This window comes from Pangasianodon hypophthalmus, chromosome 1, assembly GCF_027358585.1.
Source record: "Pangasianodon hypophthalmus isolate fPanHyp1 chromosome 1, fPanHyp1.pri, whole genome shotgun sequence".
In the NCBI taxonomy this organism is placed as follows: domain Eukaryota; kingdom Metazoa; phylum Chordata; class Actinopteri; order Siluriformes; family Pangasiidae; genus Pangasianodon; species Pangasianodon hypophthalmus.
This window is the reverse complement of record NC_069710.1, coordinates 19,908,148-19,932,214: the sequence shown is the minus strand read 5'-3', so window position 1 is coordinate 19,932,214 and position 24,067 is coordinate 19,908,148. Positions and strand designations below refer to the sequence as shown.

The window sequence follows — 24,067 nt, the reverse complement described above, 5'->3', positions numbered from 1 at the left end:
AATGTCCCTTGTGTACACATCATTCGTGATATGTTCATTTTGGTGCCCCTTGGGTCGCTGCGGTCTGTGTGTGTCCAATGCTGTCGGCATGTAGCTGCTGACAGGTTTATTAAAAAAAAGAGCGTGGCAGACAGCAGGCGAGCTGGCCACGGGCCACAGAGATCTGACTACTGCTGCTCTGAGAGCTGCATCATGGCTGCACTCTCTCGCTTCCTCTGTCGGGTCACGCCTGTACAGTTTTATATGAGACTCATTTTCGGAGCATCTCCCCCAGGGTTTGTTCCCTGTGGCATATTTGGTGATGCCTGTACAACTAATCCAGGCAAATAAAGCTACTGTCTGTCACTTTTTTGTGCCACATGGTGTATTTGGGTATTTTTGAGCGATTGTTCTTTGAAGATTCAGGTGAGACATTTGCAGCAATTCAGCATTGTGTAGAAGTGGGTGGATGGGTGGTGGAGGTTCTGTCATGTGGCTCGTTAGCAGAAGGCTAATAATGTTATCGTAATCATTAGGAGTCACAACAGTGGCCATTTTGGGAGTTGCTGTGCCTGCTGTTCTTCCTGTTGAGCCTATGTGTGTGTGCCCACTGTGTGTGTGTGTGTGTGTGTGTGTGTGTGTGTGTGTGTGTGTGTGTGTGTGTGCCGCTGTGGGAGGCTGGCATTAAACCTAGACATTACCTCACCCTACTGGGCAGACGGCCCATGACGATGCTCAGCAGGCTGCGGGAGAGAGCGGGAGGGGGGGAAAAACTCAATACCTGGTGATTATCTACACACACAGACACTCACCCGCTCCTTTCTCTCTCTCTCTCTCTCTCTCTCTCTCTCTCTCTGTCTTACACACACACAAACACACACTGCAGCACACATCCGCAGACGTCACATTCCTTCCTTACAGATGGCAATTTTCAGACACACGCACACCCGGTCTCCTGGGATGAGTGTGAAGATAATTTGCCACAGCGTGCAGGCTTGGGTGGGAGATGAGTCAGGTAATGGAGAGTGCTTGAAGTCGGCCCTCTCCCACATTAAACCTGCAGATTATCAGTGTGATGGCCCTGCGCCTGTGTCTCTAAGCCTGCTCCCTCAGGCCATCTTATACTAACACCTACAAAAGGTCATTATTCACTATTTATACATGGTTTGCATGTGTACATTTCATTACTTCAGTTTAGCATAATCCTGATACTATTCTCTAGAAAAAGGATCAGATCACTGGACTTCCCTGGAACAGAATGGATTCTGAGTTTGCTTGAGGCCACAGGAGCTGTATATTGCACAGGATACTCTCGGTTACACTGGGCTTCTCTGTTGACCAGCATGAGCTCTCTTTCCATGTATTCAGTCTGCTGTTGTGCCAACAGTGGGCTATGATTATTAGATGCTACATACATGTGAAACTCGGAAGAGATTTCATTTTGAAGATACACCCTATGGAGGTATACAACTAAAATTAAGATCCAGTTACATAAAACTCCTTGTTTACAAAGATCCAGATTAGCAACCAGCCTGACTAAATGGTGACAACAGTGACCATTAAATGTTTAACCATTACAGATTAGTTCATGGTTATAAATAAGACAACTCAAATCAGTTAAGTTTGTTTCGTACTACTTCATTACGTTACCAATTTTGACAAGCCCCATGAACAGATGTTTTGAATTATTGGGAGAATAAACACATACTTCTTTGTCCATTTGTTTTTAAACATTCTGTTTTTGTTTTTGACATCAGTTCACTAATCAGAGAGGGTCAATAAAAGAAATCTGTAAAGTCTCCCTTTTCTGAGCTAATGTCTCTAGGCCTGTAGCGCCACTCTGATGAGCTGCCTTTAGCTAAATAATTTACATAAATACATGTGATTGGACAAACCACAACAGACCACCTGCTACATAAGCAGAGTTGGTTCATGTGTAGAAAGCTAGAGTCGATGAACTACATGCATTTATCGGCTCTGCTATAGTAATTCACTGTACTCAGTTCAATCTGGTCAAATACTTTGCTGGGTCTGGACTGTGGTCTGCCAGTTGGTGATCCCTGCTATAGGTGGTGTAAAACACCAACCCAGTGAAAGGTCAGAAACACTAAAAATGATTTGTTTAAGGTGCACTTATGATAAATTGATTACTAGGAGCGACATGAGACATGCTGGGTATTTGTCATTGTGAACCATATCTGAACATGGGTTACATGTGAGGAGGATCAGAGCACTGTGTAAGCCTCAAAATCTATTCGAAACAAGTCAGGATAGCCATAGACAAAACATTACATTTCATCTCGGGTTTTGTTCCAGCCATGCTAGTATGTATGTCAGCGTCTGAAGCTGGAAATGACTTGCACACTGTTCAGTAGTGAAAAGCCTTGAAATTAGCAGCAAGGCAGCATGGGAACGTTATTGTCCCAGTCTCAGTGACTCCCCTTGTTGAGCACCAGGTGGCGCTGTGCCTCAAACATCATCAACTGAACAGAAGGGCCTTTTAGAGGTTACATAATAGGAAGAATAAGAAATCATTGTGGTGCTAAAAATGAAACCTGATCCAAAGTGTGTGGATAGTTTACATTCTGCAAATGGCTTCTTGTGTAAATAGAGTGTGGATAAAATATATAAATAAGGGCTAGTAATGTTGTTAGTTAGTGTCTTGCTTTAAATGACATGTTTTTTAGCTATTTTAATTTAATCAATACAGAACAGACAGCATGCTATCTAGAGGTTTTGTCTATTTGAATATATTAAAATGCATTGTGGAGGGATTGTGAAAACCAGCCACAACAACATTAACATGCACAGTTTGTCCAACACTAGCTTCCCTTGGGATGTTGCTTCAGACACCCATTCAAGCCCTGAGTCATGACCCCTACCTCTCCACCTCCCCCACGTCTGGTGTGTGTGTGTGTGTGTGTGTGTGTGTGTGTGTTGGCAGGGGACATGACTTCCAGACAAGACGTCAGACAGATAAATGTCAGCTTGTCTCCCTGTGGGATGAGTGGGTAAGGGGGGTGAAGAGAAGGATCTAATCGTTTAAATTTCATCTTGACATCTGGGATTGGATGTTGTAGACAGCTGAAGGGTTACTAACAAGCACATATATGAATCGACTACATGCCATTCCTAAACTAGAGTGCCTTAGAGCTAATATTGTCCTCAAATAATATATTAACGGGGAAGCAATTCTGGGAAACGGGCATTTATCTCATTCATTGTTTTGTTGCCGTAATTGCTTTGAGTAAGGGAGTAATCAAGAGACAAAGATTTGAAGGTGAATTATTATTTGTACAAGTCTTTATTTTGATCAGACAGAATTCTTTTACTCTGAATATATAATTGTAATTTTGGGAATTGAAATAACACTGGTGCGAACGTTACAGTTTTCCTAGCCACAACTATTTAAACCAGTATCCTCTTTTCCACAGAAGATTGTTTGGTGTTTTAAACTGAATATTCAGAACTAAAGTTGGCTGTCTTTAATCAAAATCGTTAACTTTTGTCTAGATTTGAATGAATTACCCTCACACAAAGGAAATCCGCTTGCCCTGTAGTGTTTTTAAGGGTGTAAGTGTGCTCACTGCTGTGGATTGCTGCAGTGAAAGATGACTGCAGTTAAAGGGCTCAGACAGAGAGCATGTGTGCTTCACCCACACTCAGACGTCGGGGTCACGCCAAGGTCACGCACCATGTTTCTCCCAGACCGCCTTGTTTGGTTGTGTCTGGTACGAAGAGGTGAGGTAACACAATGGCTACGTCCTAAACCGCATGCTACAGTGTGTCAGATCAGTACCTCTGGTAACACCAGGACAGTGCTTTTACCCGGAGCCCTAAACCCTTGGGTTGGGTTTTAAAAAGAAGTATAAGAGTCTCTCAGGCGTGCTTTGTAAACAAAACGCACTAGTTTGGCATAGTCGTTAGTGCGGTAGTGTGCGGTTTGAGACGCAGCCCAGCCAGCCCCCCACCTCCCCCAGGCCTCCCCCCCCACCACCTCCCGCGCTTGGCGGAGTCACCAGGAAGCGGGTGGTTTTTCAGGACGCGGCCGCCCGCCCCTCGGGATTGTAGTGCGCGAGACGGTGCTGTGATACGAGTAAGGGCAGGAGAGGGCTCACACAGTCTGTCTGCCTCATTCAACACCAACACACCGGCTCTTCAGCGACTGCAACAAAACGGAAGTAACAAAAGCGACAGACTCGTTCGCCGTTAACAGAGGACGGGGAGTGTTTTTCCCCCCAGCGAGGATGTGGTGAAGACGATGCGAGTGGCGCGGAGAGCCGCTGGAAGTTGTCGCTGTGGCGAGCTCCATGCAGAACCAGAGCGGAGCGGCTAGCGGAAGCGGCTACGGCTCCAATGGCGCCTGCGTGTGTAACTGCACCGGAGCCCAAGTTCAGGGAATGGACATATGTGAGTGTAAAACCGCTTCACTTCCACAACCCTTACCATGACTGACTGCTGGCTTTCAACTTCTATATAGAGTTTTTTTAATTTATTTATTATTTAAAAAAAAATGTATTTATGTAGTTAAGACGGAGATAAGTTCGTTGTTTAAAGGTAACTTGACCGTTAAATTACAAATAACGCCGCAGTGAACTTACAGTGCGCTAGACAGAACACACAAACCAGTGTTTTATGTGTCCTGTGTAGTGAACTTGTATAGGCAGTAGACAGCCAAATGGGACTGAGTCGCAGTCTGGTCTGGTGTTTGGACAGTGATTAACGTTTTCAGTGTCTGTCTCTGCTAAGCCTCTAACCCCCAACTCCTGAGCACACTAACCCTCAGCAGCACATCAGTGCATATGGTAGCATGTTCCTGTAATGTTTTTAACAGTGTTTAGCACTGTATGTACTACATAACATATGTCTGTAGATTTATGAATAGATTGTCTTTAGCTTTGACTAGAGGACTTCTGTTGCTATCAGACTAGCTTCTCTGTTTGCTTTTTAGGTTTATAGCTGCTTTCTCTGGTCCACTCTATTTTCCTGTAATAGTTGTCCCTATTATAGTTGTACGTTTCCTTCTTCAGAATCCTAATATTTACCTATCTGCGTAACAGAAATGTTTCCAGCATCTCTGTTTCAGCAAACAGCAGCTGTGACAGTAGTGCCGGCTCTAATCCAAATCACAGTTCATATTAATGCACTCCTCCTAATAAGTTCTCATTTCTATAGTACCACCTCACACTGGGACATGTATGGAACACTCCATGCAATCCAAGTCTTATTATATATATGTGTGTATATATATATTTTTGTTAAATTAATAAATAATTTTTTTTTTAAAAATTATGTAACAAAATAAAAATATATACACACATTGGATTTTTTTTTTTTTTTTGAAATTAAAGAACACAGGAAAATACAGAATGACAATCTGTTATATGCCAGGGAGCAAGAAAGGATTGTGTCTTTTGAAAAGATTCACTGTTTTCACATCTTTCTTGTCAGAAGAATCAGAAATTAAATCGAAGTAAAGTTTTATGTCCACAAGAAAAACAGAGGCTTACTCTTAACTAAATTTACAGTTGTGCATAAAACATTTAGCCAAAATCAAAATAAGATTCATTAAGTAAAAAAACAAAAAGTCTGACTCTTCTTTCTTATAATGTGTAAATCCAAGAATTACATTTTCCTATTTCAAAGAGATGTCAGGAATCTTACCACAAAAAATGTCTAAAATGTTTCTCCAGAGATTTTTAGTATACTCACATTAGAGCAGATGAAACAAATCCTCAGTCTGGAGATCACAGAAGGAGCAATTTACATCAAAGTCATCAGAAATAAACCTTGGTTAAAAAAATGTTTTGTAAGGTAGCACAGATACCTGACCTACCTAAGGTATCATTTCATAAGACACTTCTTTAATTTGATTGTAAAATAAAAGATTTTGAGGTAGACCCCACACTCTATCCCAGTTGCTGTTGTCTACGTATCTGCTCTGTGTATATTGATTGATGTAGTGAAGGTTTCTTTGAGGACGACGTTTTAACAGTTTTGGAAGGAATCCTGTGTGTCAGCGCTTTGTAACGATCAGCAAGTTTTCCAGCACGGGAAAGTCTTCAGGACAGATGACTTACGGTCTCTCGACCACATAAGTTGCTTTTTATTTTTTTTTTTTAAACTTCAAGAGAGAGAGCAATAAGAGAGGCTGGTGAGAGAATGACTGTTTATAGCTATTATTACTAGTATTGCAGAGGTTTCATAACATTAAATGTATCTATAAATGGTTACTCTTGCTAAACTAAAAAAATAAAAAATCATTGGCAAATCTCTGTGGTGTAAGAGGTATAAACACTTTGGAACATGCTGTTAGAGGAAAATAATCCACTGTGGGGTGATGCAACCAAACTTGGATATTTTTTTTTAATAATAGCATGTTCCCAAGTATTTTTTTTTTTTCCCCATACTTATTTCATAATTACTTTCAGACATTCAGACATTAGGTGTAGTGCTGAAATTTGGTGCATGGATCGGTTCAGTATTGTAAACCAGTTCAATAGTGACACTACCCCTTGTTGCACATTTGTGCTAATCTGGGAAGGTTTCACATTTCAGTGCATCAGTATTTGCCAAGAAGTTTCCACAGTTTGGCAAGTTCTGTATTGTTCTAAACTAGATTTATTTAGCCATGCAGTGTTGATAAGTGGACATGATAAATAAAAAGAAATAGTTGTATAATAGACAACTAAATAATGAAGAAAAGAAATACAGTATTTAATTATCAAGTTATTCATTTTAAGATGTAGCTCTTGCTACATTAAAATAAACTGCTGATGAGTAGGCAGGTTTACTTCCACAGCGATGGCTTGGTTGTGTGCTGCAGTGTGGTGTGCGACTGATGTGTTTGGTGATAACAGCCTGAGGATCCAGTGACTATTATTGATGAGTCAGAGTGCCAGTCAATGTGCTCCATCACTAATCTAGCCATTGTAGCTCTGCCGGAGGTCTAGAAGCAGAGCATGGATCCCTGTACTTCTTTTAAATACTATTTTTGATGAATGAAACATTGGTTATGGTAGACGTAGAAAGACAGACAGTAGATGTTTTTTTTCCTTCTCGTTCAGATTACATTTGTCCAGCTCTTCTGTCTCCTCTATCTGTACTTGCTCTTTGAAAATGTAACTGGTGAACTCTCTTCCAACCCTGTTCCAGCATTCTCAAATGGAGGAGTGTGGTTTCCACCCACTGAGGTCATGCATGCAAGTTCAGCTAGCGGTCATGGGCAAATGTTTTAGAGAAGTGCAGAGTTTTTTTTGTTTTTTTTTTCCCCTCTCTTCTCCCGCTCGCTCTATTTAAACAAATCTTTTAGACTTTCTTCAATGCTGAGCTTGCCCTCAGGAGAACGTTCATGCATTTTGCACTTCCTAACTAAATAGAAGTAACAAAAAAAGAAAGAGACTATGGCATTTTCCCCCCTGAAACTTCACTACTGATTGTTTAACTCGGCGGACTTGGCAAGCCGATGCAGCAACCTGCAAGTTTGTACAAGTAGCTCCGGCTGCCATGAAAACACCTTTCAGTTCTGGTCAAACACAACATGCCAAGGTATGTTACCAAGAATGAAGGTTTTCCCAAAATAGAAGTCAATCTCCATGGATAAGGAGATGTCAAGGAATATAATGAAAAGATTTGTAAAAGATACAAAGATACAGGATGATACCAAATCTAGTCTCATAGTTAGAAAGGGATCTGCATCACTTTTTCCACTTTCTCCTTTAGGTATATTTCGAATGCTGTCACAGAGAGCTGAAAGTGTCTCTCAAGGCAAAGCAGTCTGGCTCTCTTCTTCCCCCAGACCTCTGTTGAGTGCAGAGGTGTGAGATCTTTTCTGGCGCTAACGATTGGCAGAATGTACTGTACATGAAGTCCTGAACTTGGAAACCTGGGGCAGCTTTACTGATTAGTGGAGTTCATGTTTATTCATGCAACCAGCAAAAGCCATAATAGTTTCAAAAGCTGCGCGATCACCCACATGAAGCAGAAGAGCTATGGGTGGCATGTTGGCACTGGAGCTCAGTGGCAGAATGCTCATTTGAGCCAGCCATCTGATTTGTGTCATCCACGTGACTAATATGAACAAGAAGGACTATGGCCCCTCTTACCATCATATGGAAATCACTAGACTAAACAAATGCTCATTTGTGTTTCCGTCAGCCTTGGAGGAAAAAAAAAAACTGATTTGCTTGGACAAAGGGACAGTGAGATGGAAAAGAAAGTGTAGGAGTTAAGCATGGGTAAACAGGCAGGCCATAACTTTTGATGCTTTTGTGATTTGGAGATTTTTTTTATTATTATTATTGAAATGTTCTTGCAAGCAGTTTAGTGTTGTAAAGTGCACTTATATAGCTGATGATTGTGAGTCAGTGCACATCCAAACAGTATTCAGCAAATGAGAAAAATGCTTTCTGATGATGAATGTAGTATTTAGTATTGGAGAAGCACCTGTGAGACTAAGTTGGCTGGCTACATGCCCGATAGGTAGATAGCTAATTTCTTTTCAAAAAAGAAAACGGCTAGCTCTGTGTCACTCTTCTGGCGCCGTCGCTCCCTTTGAAAAGCCAAGCTACAATTTATCCTCATTTCAGATTGGTCTCTGGCGCAAAGGATAACAAGAAATGGTGTTAAGTCTCCTCTTAGAAATGTTTCTTTGCCGGTACTGTTTTTGTACCTGGACCTTCTTTCATACAGTATCTAAGGTGGTGACTTGATGATGTGTGAGTCCAAATAACTTAAGCCCCAGCAACTCTGAGTGTTTTTTTTTTTTTTTTTGGACTTACCAGATGACTCACAGCAGTGCAAGGACAGCATGTTTTCTGATTATTTTCCGCTGACTTAATAATGATACTTATTTAACGTGTGACAAATAGACAGATCTATTACTTAGTGATGGCACCCGTCTGATATCAAACCAATATAAGCAGAAAATGCTGTTTTTGGATACTAGAGAGGGGGGAAAACAATGAAACTTCTCAGATTGTGTAACAGACCTAAGCCTGAGATATAAGTGAATTGCTTTAAGCATAACATAAAGTAAAAAAGTAAACCCATTTACCTGTTTACCAGTATTATACTGGAATTGCAGCCCTTTTATTTTAATTTGTCTAATTTGTGCTGTAGTATTTTTGTAGAAAACCTGCAGTTTTGTGTACATCATGTGGATGGCTGAAGTATTTCTTTTAATATGGTCATTTTATGTCTCAAGGTTTTAGTATCAATATTAGAAAAGAAGAAATGGTATCATTCCATGTCTTCTACTGCTAGCTTTTAATGAGGGAACAGTTTTTTTTATTTATTTGTTTATTTTATTTTATTTTTTTGGTGATGTTTTATTTCTGTACAGCTCTTTGACAGTCTACTTCTCATTCGCTGTTCAGCAGACTCCTTGCACAGCACCTCTTTGTGTTTTTACTACTTTAATATAACCAACTCAACTCATGAGGTACTTGTTAATTATCTAATGAGTTGAGCTGAGAGCAGAGAAAAATGTGAAGATGGACAGTCAATGGATATTGAAATGAAGAAGCAGTGGGATTGAGGTTGAGAAGTCTTCAAGCATCTGATGAGATTTGAACTGCAACTGAGAACTATACGTGTGTTCTTGTGAAAGATCTTTTGTGCTCCAGTTTAATACGGGTGTACTGCAGTGTCTCGGTGAAGAATTTCAACGTACAGTTACTGACATTTCACACGTAAGCACACTAGAGCCGTAAGAAGCCCATTATGGCTCGGTATTGCCTTTTTTCTCTTGATGGACAGAAACTCAGTTGGGCATCTTTAAGATGATGTCTCTGTTCCTTTCTCAGTGTAATTGATGGCAAGAGCTCCTGTGTGGAATAGAGGCTGCTGCTTGGCGTGCTGGGTGGCATGGCCTCTTCCCACTGGCAGTGTTTGTGGCATGGCCGTACTGCAGGGCTGGAATCGGCTGCCCGCCCCTCTGATGCCCAGCGGGATGCCAGTCTGTTAGCGTGTTTTTCTCCATCCCACTATGCCACAGGGCTTTGATTTGTAGCACAAAGACCACCTGTGTGATCCAGCCTTCTAAAACAGTAGACGAGGAGCCTACCTCCCCCAGCCTGCAAACACAAAAATGCACGTTTATCACTGGATGACAGAATGCCTGTCTCGAATGCGCTCGTATCCACATTCAGAGCCTGTCAAAACACTCTTCTTGTCTTGTCAGAGTGATGTGGCGTCCATAGATGTCAAACAGAATAAGCATTTACGTGGTGTGACCTAGCGTCTGCTCTCTGGGTATCGTCTATTTCTAAAACGAAATTAAACCAGTTGAAACCAAGTAAACAGAAGGATTTACTGAGGCCCTGATGAAAGAGGTGCATTTATTTATTATATACAACAGTGCATTTATTTATTATATACAACCATGCATTTATTTATTATATACAACGTGTGTGTGTGTGTGTTAGTGATGATAATGGATGGTTTATGTGAAGTGCTACTCTTACTAGAATGTGAAATATTAAAGCAAAGGCTGTGTTTTGTTGTTTTGGTGTCCAGATGAAACTGTGTGTGCCAGAAGGTAATTTTCTCCCCCTCTCTCTCTCTCTCCTCTTTTCTCTCATACAAATAGTAGAATTAAGGGCATCATTCAAACACAATACAAACATAGTCATTCTCTCTCTGGAGCATCATGAGAATTCTTCAGCTTTCATTTTCTGGAAGGCAGCATTTTAGTGGTTCCAAATCTGAGGTGCCGGTGGTTTATACAACGATTAAGCCATACTGAAATAGGCCTTCTCGTAAGTATTTTATTAGCCAGTGTTGTTCTTGTGCTTGCAGGCATTCTAGTTTTTTGTCTTGTACTGTTATTGTGATCAGTAAAAACGTTAGCTGAAATTTGACATGATGGCCAAGCATATGGTACAAGATTTCTAAGTTAACCTGCATATGTAAAACAAGTCTCGTATTCACACACACACACACACACACACACACACACACACACACACGGCTCATGTCTAGCACTCCCTCGCTGTGAGTGGCCCACTGTCTGGCAGCTCTCAGTCAGCTGCGCTCTGCCTGCTGACAGTAAAAGGGCTGATTGATTTGCTGCACTGAACACTGGCTGCCGCTGGCATCATGGGCTAATGCTTCTCCCAGCACCCACTCTGTCTGACTCTTTATCTCTCCTCGCTTTTTGTAGTCTGCACATAGTTTTTTAGTCTGCCCTTGTTTCTTTGCTTCGTTCTTGCTCCCTGTTTTTTCAATTTGTGTCTGCATCTGCATGAATGTGCGCGTCTGTGTGCCATGTCAGTGTTCAGTGTCTCTGTGGGTACGGATGCTGAGGGCTGTGTCTCCATGGCAATGATGGCAGCTGGATGGCTGTGTGTGTGTGTGTGAGTGTGAGAGAGAGAGAGAGAGGATGGCATTGCCAGTGGTATCTAGGGCAGGACAGGAGATCCAGTATCCAGCAGTGCCACTTCACTGAAGATCTTGTTCCTTATTCATTCTGTCTATCTCTAAATGAAAGGCATGGCTGAAGTGCCAAACCCCATCTTCCAGCTCTGATCTCTCTCTCTTTCTCTCTCACTTTCTCGTTCTCTCAGGGTTGCTCCAGAGCAGCCAGGCTTTGTTCGTTTAACCAGACCCTTCCAAGCCATTTTGTAAACCACTCGCATGTACAATTCACTGTTCAAGCAAGGACCCATAGACTCATGAAAAGATGAACCTGACCAGAAAGCTCTGGGTTTGACTGTAGAGGGCAATTGGGCTAAGCGCTTCAGGTCCACTGTGAAATCAGTCTGTGCAGGAATAAGAGGATTTCACAGTCTGAGCTGGGAATATGCACAGTCTGCTCAGTCCGATCACTGATGCTCCCTTTCACCCAAACTTCCCCATGTAGATCCGGCATATGATCAATAATTCTCATACAGCTTGTGAATTAGCTATGCTTCTAAAAGCTGTTGGAACTGGTGGTCACTTATGCATTCATATGTCAGGAGCAATCAGTACTGACTCAAATAGAGTAATGTCATCCTTATAGAAATATAGTGAAGTCAAAGTGTTCTAAAGCATGCACATGTACTGTATTTTGGCCTCAGTTTCTGAGTCAGAGCATAAAACACACTAGGATCTACTAGTTGTTTACTACAGAGATGGGTTTATATTTTAATGCGCATGAGTCATTTTACATGCATGATGATTAGATCATTAGGAAACCCCTTATTTACCACCCATCTTAAAGCTTGCATTACTGCCATAATGTGTAAATGTTAGATATTACATCTGCTATTGGGGTGACATCTTTGAGATGTACTGGATGATTCTTGAGCAGGAAACAATGTAATGATGCTGTATTACCCCAAAAAGATCCATTAAAGAGTAATTCTTCCATATAACATTGGTAGTTTCACTAGTATTACATCCATGTAATGCTAGTGAAATTTTGTTCATTAGTAACATTAAGTTTGTTTGACAATTCTTTATTTCTTACAAACAGATAATGGGACATTTAATGGTTCAGACACATGTACAATCCACTTCCGGTTATGTTTAACAAAAGGTTGAAACATCTGACCGCTAGAAGTGAAGGCTGATGAGCGAAGGCTCCATTTCACCTCTCCTATTTACCACTGTGTAACCCATCTTTTTGCATTTTACCCTCACTGGCCTATCACAGTCACCACTCCTTCAGTAGCTTCAAATTAATTTGGGTATCTTAAGTGTAAATATTTGTCCATGCCTTACAGCCAGTAGACAATTTTCATATTGTCTAGTTCACCTTTTGCTAGTCAGAATACTGCTAATTTTAGTGCGCAAAATAGCTTGAATGACTTTGTCACACTCTCTCTCTGTCCTGTTTCTGCCTTGTATTCGTGATCATTTCCTTTCTCTCTAATCTCTGCTCTCTCTTTCCTTGCATCCGCTCTCATGGCCTAAATTTGGAGAAAAGCCGTGTTTGTCTGCTCAGATGCTGTACTGCAGGCAATTTTGTGGCGCGTGTTCCAGCCGTGCTGTTCAGACAGTACACTCAGTCTGCTCTAGAAGATAATGCTTCTCTGTTTGACACTTTAAAACATGCCCTCTGCAGACCCAACAGTTCCAAAATGGTCCGTGTCTCGCCGAGCCGGAGGCCTGCATCAGCCACAGCGTCTAGCCTAATCAGATTGGGCTTGCATTTGGGGGCATGCTGGGATATCACAGCACCCGCTCTAATGCCATGAGCTGTCTGGCTGCCACAGATAGGCCGCCATTGTCTTTCTTTACCAGACGCTCTGCCTGTCTCTCTGGGTAATGCCAGGGTGTATATGAGGATTTTGTTTTGTTTTGTTTTTTTTGCATATTGCAGACTTGTTGTCCATGTGGTTTGCTTGTGTGTGTGTGTGTGTGTGTGTGTGTGTGTGTGTGTGTGTGTGTGTGTGTGAGAGAGAGAGAGAGAGAGAGTAGCCTTTCGAATAGGGAAGAGGTGAACATTGTTGCCATATCACTTCCTGTCCATTTTGCACCACTTGAGCCTTCTTCAACAGCTGAACATCATGCAATTCTCTGACTGTCTATGTTCAAGACTCTATGTACAACAGAACAATAATTGTTCCTGTCGTGTGTTTCTCACCCAGTCGGCCTTGCAGGCTCCTGTTGTTCTGTGCTTCCATCCTGTGGTCAGGACAGGAATTGCATTTTCCTGCAGCCCTTTTCTAGCAGAATGATGATTAAACCTGATTGTTGCTGTGTGCGCATCTGTAACCTTATAATAAAAATGTTCCCATTTCATTGTTTCTTTCTCTTCCCTCCAGCTGAATTGGAGTTTGTGCAGATAATAATCATAATCGTGGTGATGATGGTGATGGTGGTGGTGATTATCTGTCTTCTGAACCACTATAAACTCTCGACATGGTCCTTGATGAGCAGGCTGGGCCAGGCCAGGAGGCAGGAGCACTCTCTACAGCCGGTAAGACATCACAGTGCTCTATCCTTCACTTCCAGTTGAAGTATGTGTATTAGTGGATTACTGCCAGCCATAAAAATGACTCAGCTTCATTTAATCAATATAGTGTGCATATAGATCTGGACAGTGTCTGGAAAATTTAGATTTGCCTTCCAAAACATTGCAGTAGACCGTCATTAAACAAAAGACATGCACAAGTATTAGCCTACTTATTATAACCTGGAGGCAGTATTGGGTTAGAAGTATTGGCAAAGTAAACTCAAAACCTGACAAGCTAGCCTGACAAATATGTCGCCTTTAGCTGTGAGATTCGATTAAGGCGTACCGTTCTGTTTCGACAGAGCCTGAATGTGGCTTTAAGCACTATATGTTAGCCGAAGATCCCATTTGCTGTGTTTCTGATAAATATCCGCACTACTCTCGCTCCCAGACGTGCCTTAATGATTAAATTTGGCCCAGCTCTGTCTAGACGCTAGCAAAGAGCCAGACATGCACGCTGGCTGCTGCAGCGTGCAGGAGAGGCAGATAAACGTCTGAGTCGCTTTCATTTTTATTCATGAGAGGAGGGGGTGGACTGAGGGGGAGAGCGAGTGCAGAGACACTGTCTGGAGGGAGAACACAGTCTGGTGCACTCTGCTGCTTTGATTTACCACACACATGTTAATGCTGAGCATTAGTATTAGGGCATAAACAAGCAGCTTGGTCTTTTATTTTAATTAGTATTTTGAGCTTTGTCTGGTTTCAGAGGAGATTGTTCTTTGTTTCTACCACAAGGCATACCCTATCAGTGACATTGCAATAAATTTCCCTCTATGACTTTGAGTAGTTTACTTGTTTCCTGATAATGTGACACTTTTCTTTGCTTTTCATGTTTGATACTGGATCCATTTTGTATTGAAATTACATTAAATTTATTAATTCTGTAATATCTGTTACATTGTGATACATCTTATTTAAAACTGCATTTTCCTCCCCTAACCTTCTGTCTCTGCTCATAGGAGGGATGTTTTTGGCCATCAGATAGTGGATCCAGACAAGGAGCTTCAGAGGTGAGACCATTAACTGTGTGTTTGTGTGTGTGTGTGTGTGTGTGTGTGTGTTTGGGTGGGGGTTGGGGGGTGCAGCTTGGGGTCCTTATTTGGTGAGGTCAGGGGGAGGAGAGGGTCAGTGTCTGAAGCAGGGCCTCTCTGTTAATCATTGCACATGTGTTGTGTCCCTCTGGGGGTGTGCGCCACATTTCCCCAAGTGTACGCGGCTTTGAGAGTCCCTGTCTGGATGCCTGCGTCTCTCACTGCGTCATTAATCACTGGCTTTCTCCTCTGGCAGCGTCTAGACAGCTGTCTGAGAGACGAGACACTTTGCCTCTCACTCCAAATTGCCCCTCATTAGCCACCCTGGCTCGAACTGAAACGCAGCCCCATAAAACAAAGCTGTCTGTCTTATTGGCTGGCCAACATGGAGATTTCCTACAAATGGAATAATTTGATTGTGCATAAATGCAGGTCCTCTTTCTCTAGATGAAGCTTTGTTATTTAGTAGGATTGGAAATGTCTTCATATGTAAACCTTGTGCTTAAGTTTCTCAAATAGGATTTGTAAACAACCCCCATCAATTAATTAATCAATCACAGCCCAGTGTGTGAATGGTATTAATTAGATGTAAACTTTCTTCCCACTTTTCTTTTAGAGCCTCCATTCATTGCACCATGCTTTAGTGGTTTTCTTGCTTAAATAAATGAATTGGCTAATAACAAGCCATTAACCAGTTGATCCAGAGTGTTGGAGCAGGGAAGGTTACTGTAGGTCAGTAAGCATGCTACAAGTGTGTATGATATTACCTTATTCTGTCAAACCCCTGTAACTCTTCCACTGAGACACTTAATAACTAATATGAACAAGAATCCTGTGTCTTTGGATCCTTAAAGCCCTTGATTTTTCTATATACAGTTAAATGCCTTAGATATTACATTGCCTTAGATTTAAGAGATTGGCAGCAGCTTAAGATTTCCCAGGTTACAGTGTAGTCTTAAGCACTGCTCATTCATTTGGTTTGTATGTTTTGATGAGGAAACTAAACAGGTTAGCTAAATTATTTTCTTGGTTGTCTCTAGTTACCCAAAGTTTATTATTCAGGTAAAATGGTAAATAAGTAAAATAATAAATGTTTTGGCTTAATAAAATCATATAAAATGTTTTTTCATTATTGTTTACTTATTTTTTTCTAACAATTATTTATATATTATTCATTTAGGCTTTATTCATTTCTTTATTTGTTTCATATTCTTCTCTATTTATTTATTTACAGTCAGGGCCATAAGTATTTGGATAGTGACACAGTTTTCATAATTTTGCCTCTGTACATCACCACAATGGATTTGAAATGAAGCAGTCAAGATGTGATTGAAGTGTAGACTTTCAGCTTTAATTCAAGAAGACAGAGACAAAAAATATTGCATTAATTCTTTAGGAATTACAGCCATTTTTTTCCCTCCAAAGTCCCTCCATTTTCATAGGCTCAAAAGTAATAGGACAATTGACTGATAACTAGTTTAATGGCCAGGTTTGGCCTGTTTCCTCGTTATTTCATGACAAATTAAGGAGATCAAAGGTCTGGAGTTGATTCCAAGCATTGAAATTGCATTTGGTAGCTGTTCATGGGAACTCTCACTATGCAGTCCAAAGAGGTGTCGATACAAGTGAAGGAGGCCATTAAGTCATTAAGCTGAAAAAAAAAAAACAGATCTATCAGAGAGAGAGAGAGAGAAGAAACTTTAGGAGTGGCCAAATCAACAATTTGGCACATTCCTAGAAAGAAGGAATGCACTGGCCAACCCAGAAACACCAAAAGGCCTGGAAGACCACATAAGACAGCTAAAGTGGATAATTGCAGAATTCTTTCCTTGGTGAAAAAAATGACCAGTTCTGATGCAAGATTAACTTGTACCAGATTGATGGGAAGAGAAGAGTATGGAGAAGGAAAGGAAGGACCCATGATCTAAAGTGTACCACATCATCTGTCAAACATGTGGAGGCAGTGTTATGGCATGGGCATGTATGGCTGCCAATGGAACTGTGTCACTGGTGATTACTGATGATGTGACTGCCGATGAAAGTAGCAGGATGAATTCTGAAGTGTATAGAGCTATACTTTCTGCTCAGACTCAGTCAAATGCTGCAAAACTGATAGGACAGCGCTTCACAGTACAGATGGATAATGACCCAAAATGTACCACGAAAGCAACCTAAGAGCTTCTTAAGGCAAAGAAATGGAATTTTTTTTAAATGGCCTGAGTCAGTCACCTGACCTCAACCTAACTGACTATGCTTTTCACTTATTGAAGACAAACCTGAAGGCAGAAAGACTTACAAACCAGCAGCAGTTGAAGGCAGTTGAGGTAAAGGCCTGGCAAAGCATGTCAAAGGAGGAAACTCAGCATTTGGTGATGTCCATGGGTTCCAGATTTCAGCCAGTCATTGACTGCAAAGGATTTGCATCTAAGTATTAAAAATAATCCTAATATTTATGATTGTTAGTTTGTCAAATTACTTTTGAGCCTGTGAAAATGGAGGGACTCTGTAAAAATAGTAATTCCTATACGGATAACACAATATTTTTTTTTAAAACCCCATCTTGATGGCTTCATTTCAAATCCATTATGGTGATATACAGAGGCATAATTAAGAAAATTGTCACTGTCCAAATACTTATGGATATGACTGTATATGCATTTAGGTCTTTCTGTATTTGCATTTTTATTCATTTATTTTTGCTTTTCTTTCTTATTTTTGTTTTCTTTCTGTATTTATTTACTTTACTCATATTCTTTATTTCCTTATGTCCATATGGTGGTGATGGGGGCGTGCTTTTCACATTCAGGCCCAGCAGTCAAGCCCAGAGTGGGGGCGTAATGGAGGGTTTAGGAGAGCAGGGTTGAGGAGACAGAGACAGCATTAGGGAGAACAGTCCATCACAGATCGAAAATCAGTCACAATTGTGAAAAATGCAATATACAGAAATTGTTTATAAGAAAATGGAAGTTAAGAGTGATTCTCTTCTTGATTTAGTCTACAGGCTTTTAGAGTGCACAGACTTTGTGGCAGAGGACACACAGTCGGCTATATTTTGGTTTTACGACATAGTAGCAGTATGAATATAGTCTAGGTATACGTTCAGGCTTTAATAAGTTTAATTTGGATGTTTTATTCATTACTTTATTCTTCTGTTCTGTCACATCTTGTTTTTCCTCTCTAGGCACCCCCACATTAATATTTCTGGCACCACTGTTGCTGCAGCCTTTATTCCTTTCACTCTCTTGTTTGCAGGTGGTGTATGCTCCTCATCCTCGTGAGCGCTTCAGCACTCCCTCATTCCTGCAGCGAGATCGTTTTAGCCGTTTCCAGCCTACCTACCCTCTCCTGCAGCAGCACATCGACCTGCCACCAACCATCGCACTTTCGGATGGAGAGGAGCCGCCGCCGTACCAGGGCCCATGCCCGTTGCAGCTGCGCAACCCCGATCAACAGCTCGAGCTGAACCGCGAGTCAGTGCGAGCGCCACCCAACCGCACAGTCTTCGACAGTGACCTGATGGACAGCCATGGCCCGTGCCCACCTAGCACCAACACAGGCATCAGCGCCGCCAACTGGAGTGCCCACGGACGCACGGAGGGCCCTCCACCTGCCTACAGTGAGGTCATGGGCCACTACCCAGGCACGGCGTTTTACCTTCACCAGCACAGCAATAACCAGTCCTCCTCCGTGCCAACTGTTCCTGGTGCCAGGACGCGCCAGGGCAGCACGGAAAGCACAATAGTCCTGAGCAAAGCCAAGGACATGCAGAGAGGGGAGCTAGTGTAAGGTCAGCTCTCCGTACCCTCTCCTTTTACTGGCTACAAAGGGGTGTGGTCACTTTCTGGACACTCCCATGCACAACATAAAATGCGTCTGTCTTCACTACAAAAGCAAAGCCACATTACAAGAAGGAACCAAGCGGAGCAAAGCTTACAAAATAACATTTTATTGACTGTCTCTCTCATAAAAGACATAGCAAAGCTTTGTAGTGCTATTTTGTACTTGTGTATTACATTCAGATGGGAGATGATATTAGCACATAAGCTTTTTTTTTTTTTTTTTTCTCCCTTTTTCCCCCTCCTCCTTTTTGGTCATGTGCTCTACAAAACACCAACACATCCGCACGTATAGGACGGGACTTGGAGTTGAGGATAAGTTTTCCAAGATCATGATCTGTGCACAATTAAGATTTTAAAGAGTAGTTGAAACAAAAATCCAAATCTTTAGTGCCAAGGTTTTTGTGTGGGGGCTGGCGTGAGGGTAAACACTCACAATCATACATTTAAATCAAAACACACAAAATTTGCACTATCTTTATTGTGGGAAAGAGAAGAGAGAAATACAATGCATGGTCTTTGTTGTTAAGGAAACTCCAAAGTTGGTGATCTGTAGAAGCAGTAGGGTTTTCTCCTTACTTCTGCACAAGAGTTACTTATATCCAGCCTAAAAATCCTCCTTCCCAGCTCTTAGTCCTCCTCACAGTCTTTCAGACACTTACACATCTTGAGGTCAGATGGATGCTAACAGAATGTTACTTTTACTTAATATTGTCACTTTACAAGCAGAAATGTTATAAGGTTTAAAGTAATTACTTTTGTTATGAGCGTAGACTTTTTTAAGTATCTAACAGTCTGAAGGACACTTTCCTCCTGTAGCAGTGTTAAAATCATTAAGTTTCTCTCTAATAGGCTTAAATCACACAAAAGACGATGAGGGAAAGGTGTCATGTGAGCAGGGTCGTGCTCTTAAAGTTATTGATTTACGAACTGCAGTCAAGGCTCTTGTAATCCTCTATACGTGTTGCACTTGGCCCGTGACAAAAACCAAAACAGCATTTATTTATCCTCAGAACGTTTTATGGATGTGAGTTGTTATCCTGTGCGTTGTACAGCATGGACGGAAGCTTCTCTTGGCTTTTCCTTACTTGAAACGGCTAATGCTGCCCATTCGTGCACTCTTTCACTTTCGGTCCCTTTCTCGCCACAGATCCCCATCTGTACAATGTTGTGATGGATGGTGCCATAGTTACCAGAGTGAGCAAAAACAAAGAAGCATACAAACATAGCCCATATTGCTGTGCTGTCTACGTCTCCTAGGATAGGTAGGATAATCAAATCAAGTTTAGTGACACGGTGAAGCTAAGGGCTAAAGTAAGGGTTGTTCACTGTAATATCTCATTAACCCAGCCTTCCTCTGATTAGGTTGCCTTTTCTGCTTGTCCCTTCTCGCTCAATTCTCAGATGTGTCGGTATTTACGCAAGTGGTTTCTCCTGTGTTTGTGATTTGAGATCAACTCCGGCTTCTGTCTGTGTTTATTCACTCTGAGGAGTCTCGATTGCCTCCGCTCATGGAGAAGCAGTAAATGATCAGTGGCATGGCAGGTCTTCATGTAAGATTTCAGCCACACTGCATGAAAAGACCAGAACTGATCCAAACTTAGCAGTCTACGATGCCTAAGAATACATGGATGTAGTTCCATTGCATAAAGCTGCACTCTTCTCTTTAATATACAATCATGTTCTTATTTTCAATCCATAGCATTATGGGTATTTGGCGAACAGATCCAAACCATGGTGCTACATTTAACTTGTAGAAGTTTACAATCCGAGCAAACTTTGCTGTTCTCTATTAAACTTGTCAGAATGCATTAGTGGTCAGCACTGATGTGGTGTGAGAGATTGGATGCATGCAGGCCGTTGGTTAGCTGACACTTTGACTAAGTGGAGGTTAGTTAGCTCTGAGCTCTTAGATGTTGATTTTTGACCAGGACCCAAAGGAACTTTTGCCTTGTAGTGTGGAACACATCCCTTTAATGTCACTGCTAAAGACTGAGAATCACCTTTTCTAGCCCTTTTTGTTCATCTAGTGCATTGAACATGGACAAACATGATTCATTTGAAACATCCATTATGTATGTTTTTCCGTTGAAGACTTTTTCACTGACACATGCTTGTCAACTGCCCTTTTGTTCAACATTGTCAGTAGATTTTGAGTATCACTGCCCCTTAAATCGGTGTGTTTGGCTGTCCTGTACAGTGTGTGTGTGTGTGTGTGTGTGTGTGTGTGTGTGTGTGTGTGTGTGTGTGTGTGTGTGTGTGTGTGTGTGTGTGTGTGTGTGTGTGTGTGTGTGCGCACTTGTGTGTGAAAGTTTATTCATGAAGACGATGTGACCTGTAGGCTAGTTTGTCCAGCTAGATTACGAAGCCTGGTTTCTCAATCTGGCTCTTGACCTCAAGCCTTAACTGCCTAGAAGTACACTTGAAAGACAATGAGACATTTTAGCGGACACTGACTAAACCCAGACCCAGACTAAAAAGTGTCCTCAAGCTTGTGTGTGTGTTTGTGTGTGTTTTGTGTAGAAAGCCAGCTCATTCAGCATGCATATTCAGGGCTGGTTCCCTGATCATATATTGAGGATGTACATACACTATTTTTCTTTGAATCACCATTGTGTGTGCGTTTAGTCCGGGACTAGGTCTGGTCAGTGTCTGTCAGTGTTTGGAAGGACGTGAAGGATTTCTGTTACTAAGCATTTACATAACGAACAGAGCCACTATCTGCACACTTCATTAAGCAGGAGGTGTTTTGGGCATAAATTAAAACTAGCCAAGGATCAAATGAGTAAACACGGTTCAGTCTATTTTACTTCCAGTCTAGGTTTAATCTGTACCTGGAGACCTGAACCTACACAAAAGACCACAAATCTTAAACTTTTCTACTGCAATGCCAGCATTTAGTAAGGGCTTCTGCCAGCTACCCCACGCATCGTGTTCTTATTTTATCTAACAATAGGTTGAGATGGACTCAGCAAGTCGCGCCACCACTTGCAGAAAGACTGAACAAACATTTCTCTTTGTTTGGTGTCAACTGAGATGCTTGAAAGCATTATGGTCAGATGTTTTCTCCCTTCATTTACTCTTCCAAAGAGCTCTCAGAGCTTGTCCTTCATCTGTGCTGTTTAATGCTGCTGCTATCGCCGCTGCTGCTGCTTTCGCCAATCGATTGCGATCTGGCCCACGCTTGTTGGCTCGACCCTTTTCTCATTTAATGACCATCATTTCACCGTCTCCACTCGGCTTTTCCTGCCTTGCTTTGTCTGATTGTTGTCCTCGCTACAAACAAGTGCTCGTTTTTGTTGTCCGTGGAATGAGGCGTTATTGCATGTGCGTATGATGTGAGCTAACTTGGTGCCTAATGTTCACGTTTTGAGCAGACGTAGGAACCCACTTGCACTCTTTAAGCTCCCACCTTTGGTGTGCCTCACTTCCAACGGTGCTTTTTATTTCTCTGGTCTGTCCGTCTGTGTTTCTTTTTCTGTTTAATTGTTTCTCTTTTTTTTTTTTTCCTTTTGTAAGGTGCTGTAAATAACTTGAATATGTTATGCACACATATCCTACCCAATGGGTAGAAACCACAAAAGATATTGTTAATAGTGTAATATAATGTATAGATGGTATAAAAATTTAACACAGTGGTATCAGGTTTGTAAATGCCTACAGTCAAAATGTGCTTTTGTCTTTTTTTGTAAACAAGGAGGTTTGCAAACAATACTTAAATATGAATTACAGAATGATTACAAAGTACTACTTATTTTTCTTATGGATAATAACAATATTAACAGTATGAATGGCAGTTCTAGGACAAGAGAGTTGCTTGAAATAGAAGATAATTTTTTTTAATCCTACCCCAAATAACATAACTTGTATAATTTGCAGTTTAATGGTAGAATTGGCATACCGGTGCAAATCTATGCTACAGTGTACATTTTACCATAACATTTTCACGTTTACCACAAACATTTTCACCCACAACCTGTTGGAGGCGTTGAACTAGCTAGCAAACTGTATCATGAACATTGTTTTAATCACATTTACAAAATGGATTTGGTTCCATGCAGTCATTTGGCAGCCAGAGGAAGCTCTTAATTAGATCATGTTCGGAAAGTGACAGCAGTGACAACACTTCATGAAAAAGGCGTCATGACGTTGATGTCTAAATTAAATGTGTAAACTTCTTACAGCTTCTTTCCAATTCACCAATACAACAAATCTAGAATGTAATATAATAAAATCATACAAGTCCCTACATTCCCAAGGTTGGTGAAACTGGTGATTTAGGACATGGACATGCTTTACCTTGCACACAGACAGGATGAAATCAAGTTTCATAAAGGAGCAGCTTACCAAACGTACAGAAATACTCAAATCATGACAGCAGAGACTTTGCTGTTGCTTTTGGGAATGTTGGTATGTCTGTATTGCATATAAACCATCAGTCACTGTCCAGAATTTGTTTAGAAAGTGCATATATTCTATATTATTTGAGGTACTTTGTAACCATGTAATAGCCAGTCTTAAATTTCCATGCAGTGCTATGCTTCTAGCCTTTTAATAATCTATCCAGACAGCGACTACACTGACACTTCTACCATTCTTATTTCTTACTTATTTATTTCACACATTCTGTGTAAGTGGTATGTCGGAACAAAATAGGGATTTTTAATTACAGTTCTGCTGGGTGTCCACTGTAACTGTTGAGCACGTCCACATCAATGGAACTGAAGATAATGTACATAGCAACGCCATTTCATTTCTCCAGTGCTCCATGGCAGGTAGCCTTGAGAGGTTTGTGTTGTGATGTAAAACCGCAGAAGGCTGTACGCTTATGAGCGCTGACTGAAACTGATTGCGCCTCGGTTTGTTTTCCTCAAAGCATCAGATGCTTGTGCACACCACCGCTAACCGTAGCTTTTCAGCATTATTGGTCAATACTGGACTGCTTCCGTCATGGACTTTGTATCATTTTAGTTTTTATTTACAAAAATTGTACCCCAGCATTTTGTGTGTGTATGCATAAGTGTGTACTTGTATTTCTGCATACACGTACATGCGTATGTTTATATACACGTTAAATATGTGTATTTTGCCTCTTTTTATTTAAGCAATTGTGATGTACTAGGTTCTAGGCCTAAGGTCTGTTATTGCAATACTTTTTCAGAAAAAAAGTTCAAAATAGTCAAAAAACGTTGCTCTAAATGCTGTTGTAGTCAAAGATTTTATGCTTGTACTGCTGTGGTCAAACTACAGCGAAACCATTAAAACGTAAAAATACT

General features: G+C 41.2%; 1 protein-coding gene across 2 annotated transcripts in view; it reads left to right on the top strand.

The window, feature by feature from the left end:
- Nucleotides 1–24,066, top strand: part of ldlrad4b (low density lipoprotein receptor class A domain containing 4b) — a 76,807-nt gene extending 52,741 nt beyond the window's left edge. Inside the window, exons 1-4 of one of the 2 annotated variants that reach the window (XM_026926556.3) lie at nucleotides 3,988–4,389; nucleotides 13,734–13,888; nucleotides 14,884–14,934; nucleotides 18,208–24,066. In XM_026926556.3, coding sequence (XP_026782357.1) covers nucleotides 4,290–4,389; nucleotides 13,734–13,888; nucleotides 14,884–14,934; nucleotides 18,208–18,741 — 840 coding nt within the window. In that variant the 5' untranslated portion in view covers nucleotides 3,988–4,289 and the 3' untranslated portion in view covers nucleotides 18,742–24,066. Of the gene's footprint in view, nucleotides 1–3,987; nucleotides 4,390–13,733; nucleotides 13,889–14,883; nucleotides 14,935–18,207 lie in introns of those variants that run through there. The other variant, XM_026926555.3, reaches the window with a different exon arrangement.
- The last annotated feature ends 1 nt before the right edge of the window (nucleotide 24,067 follows it).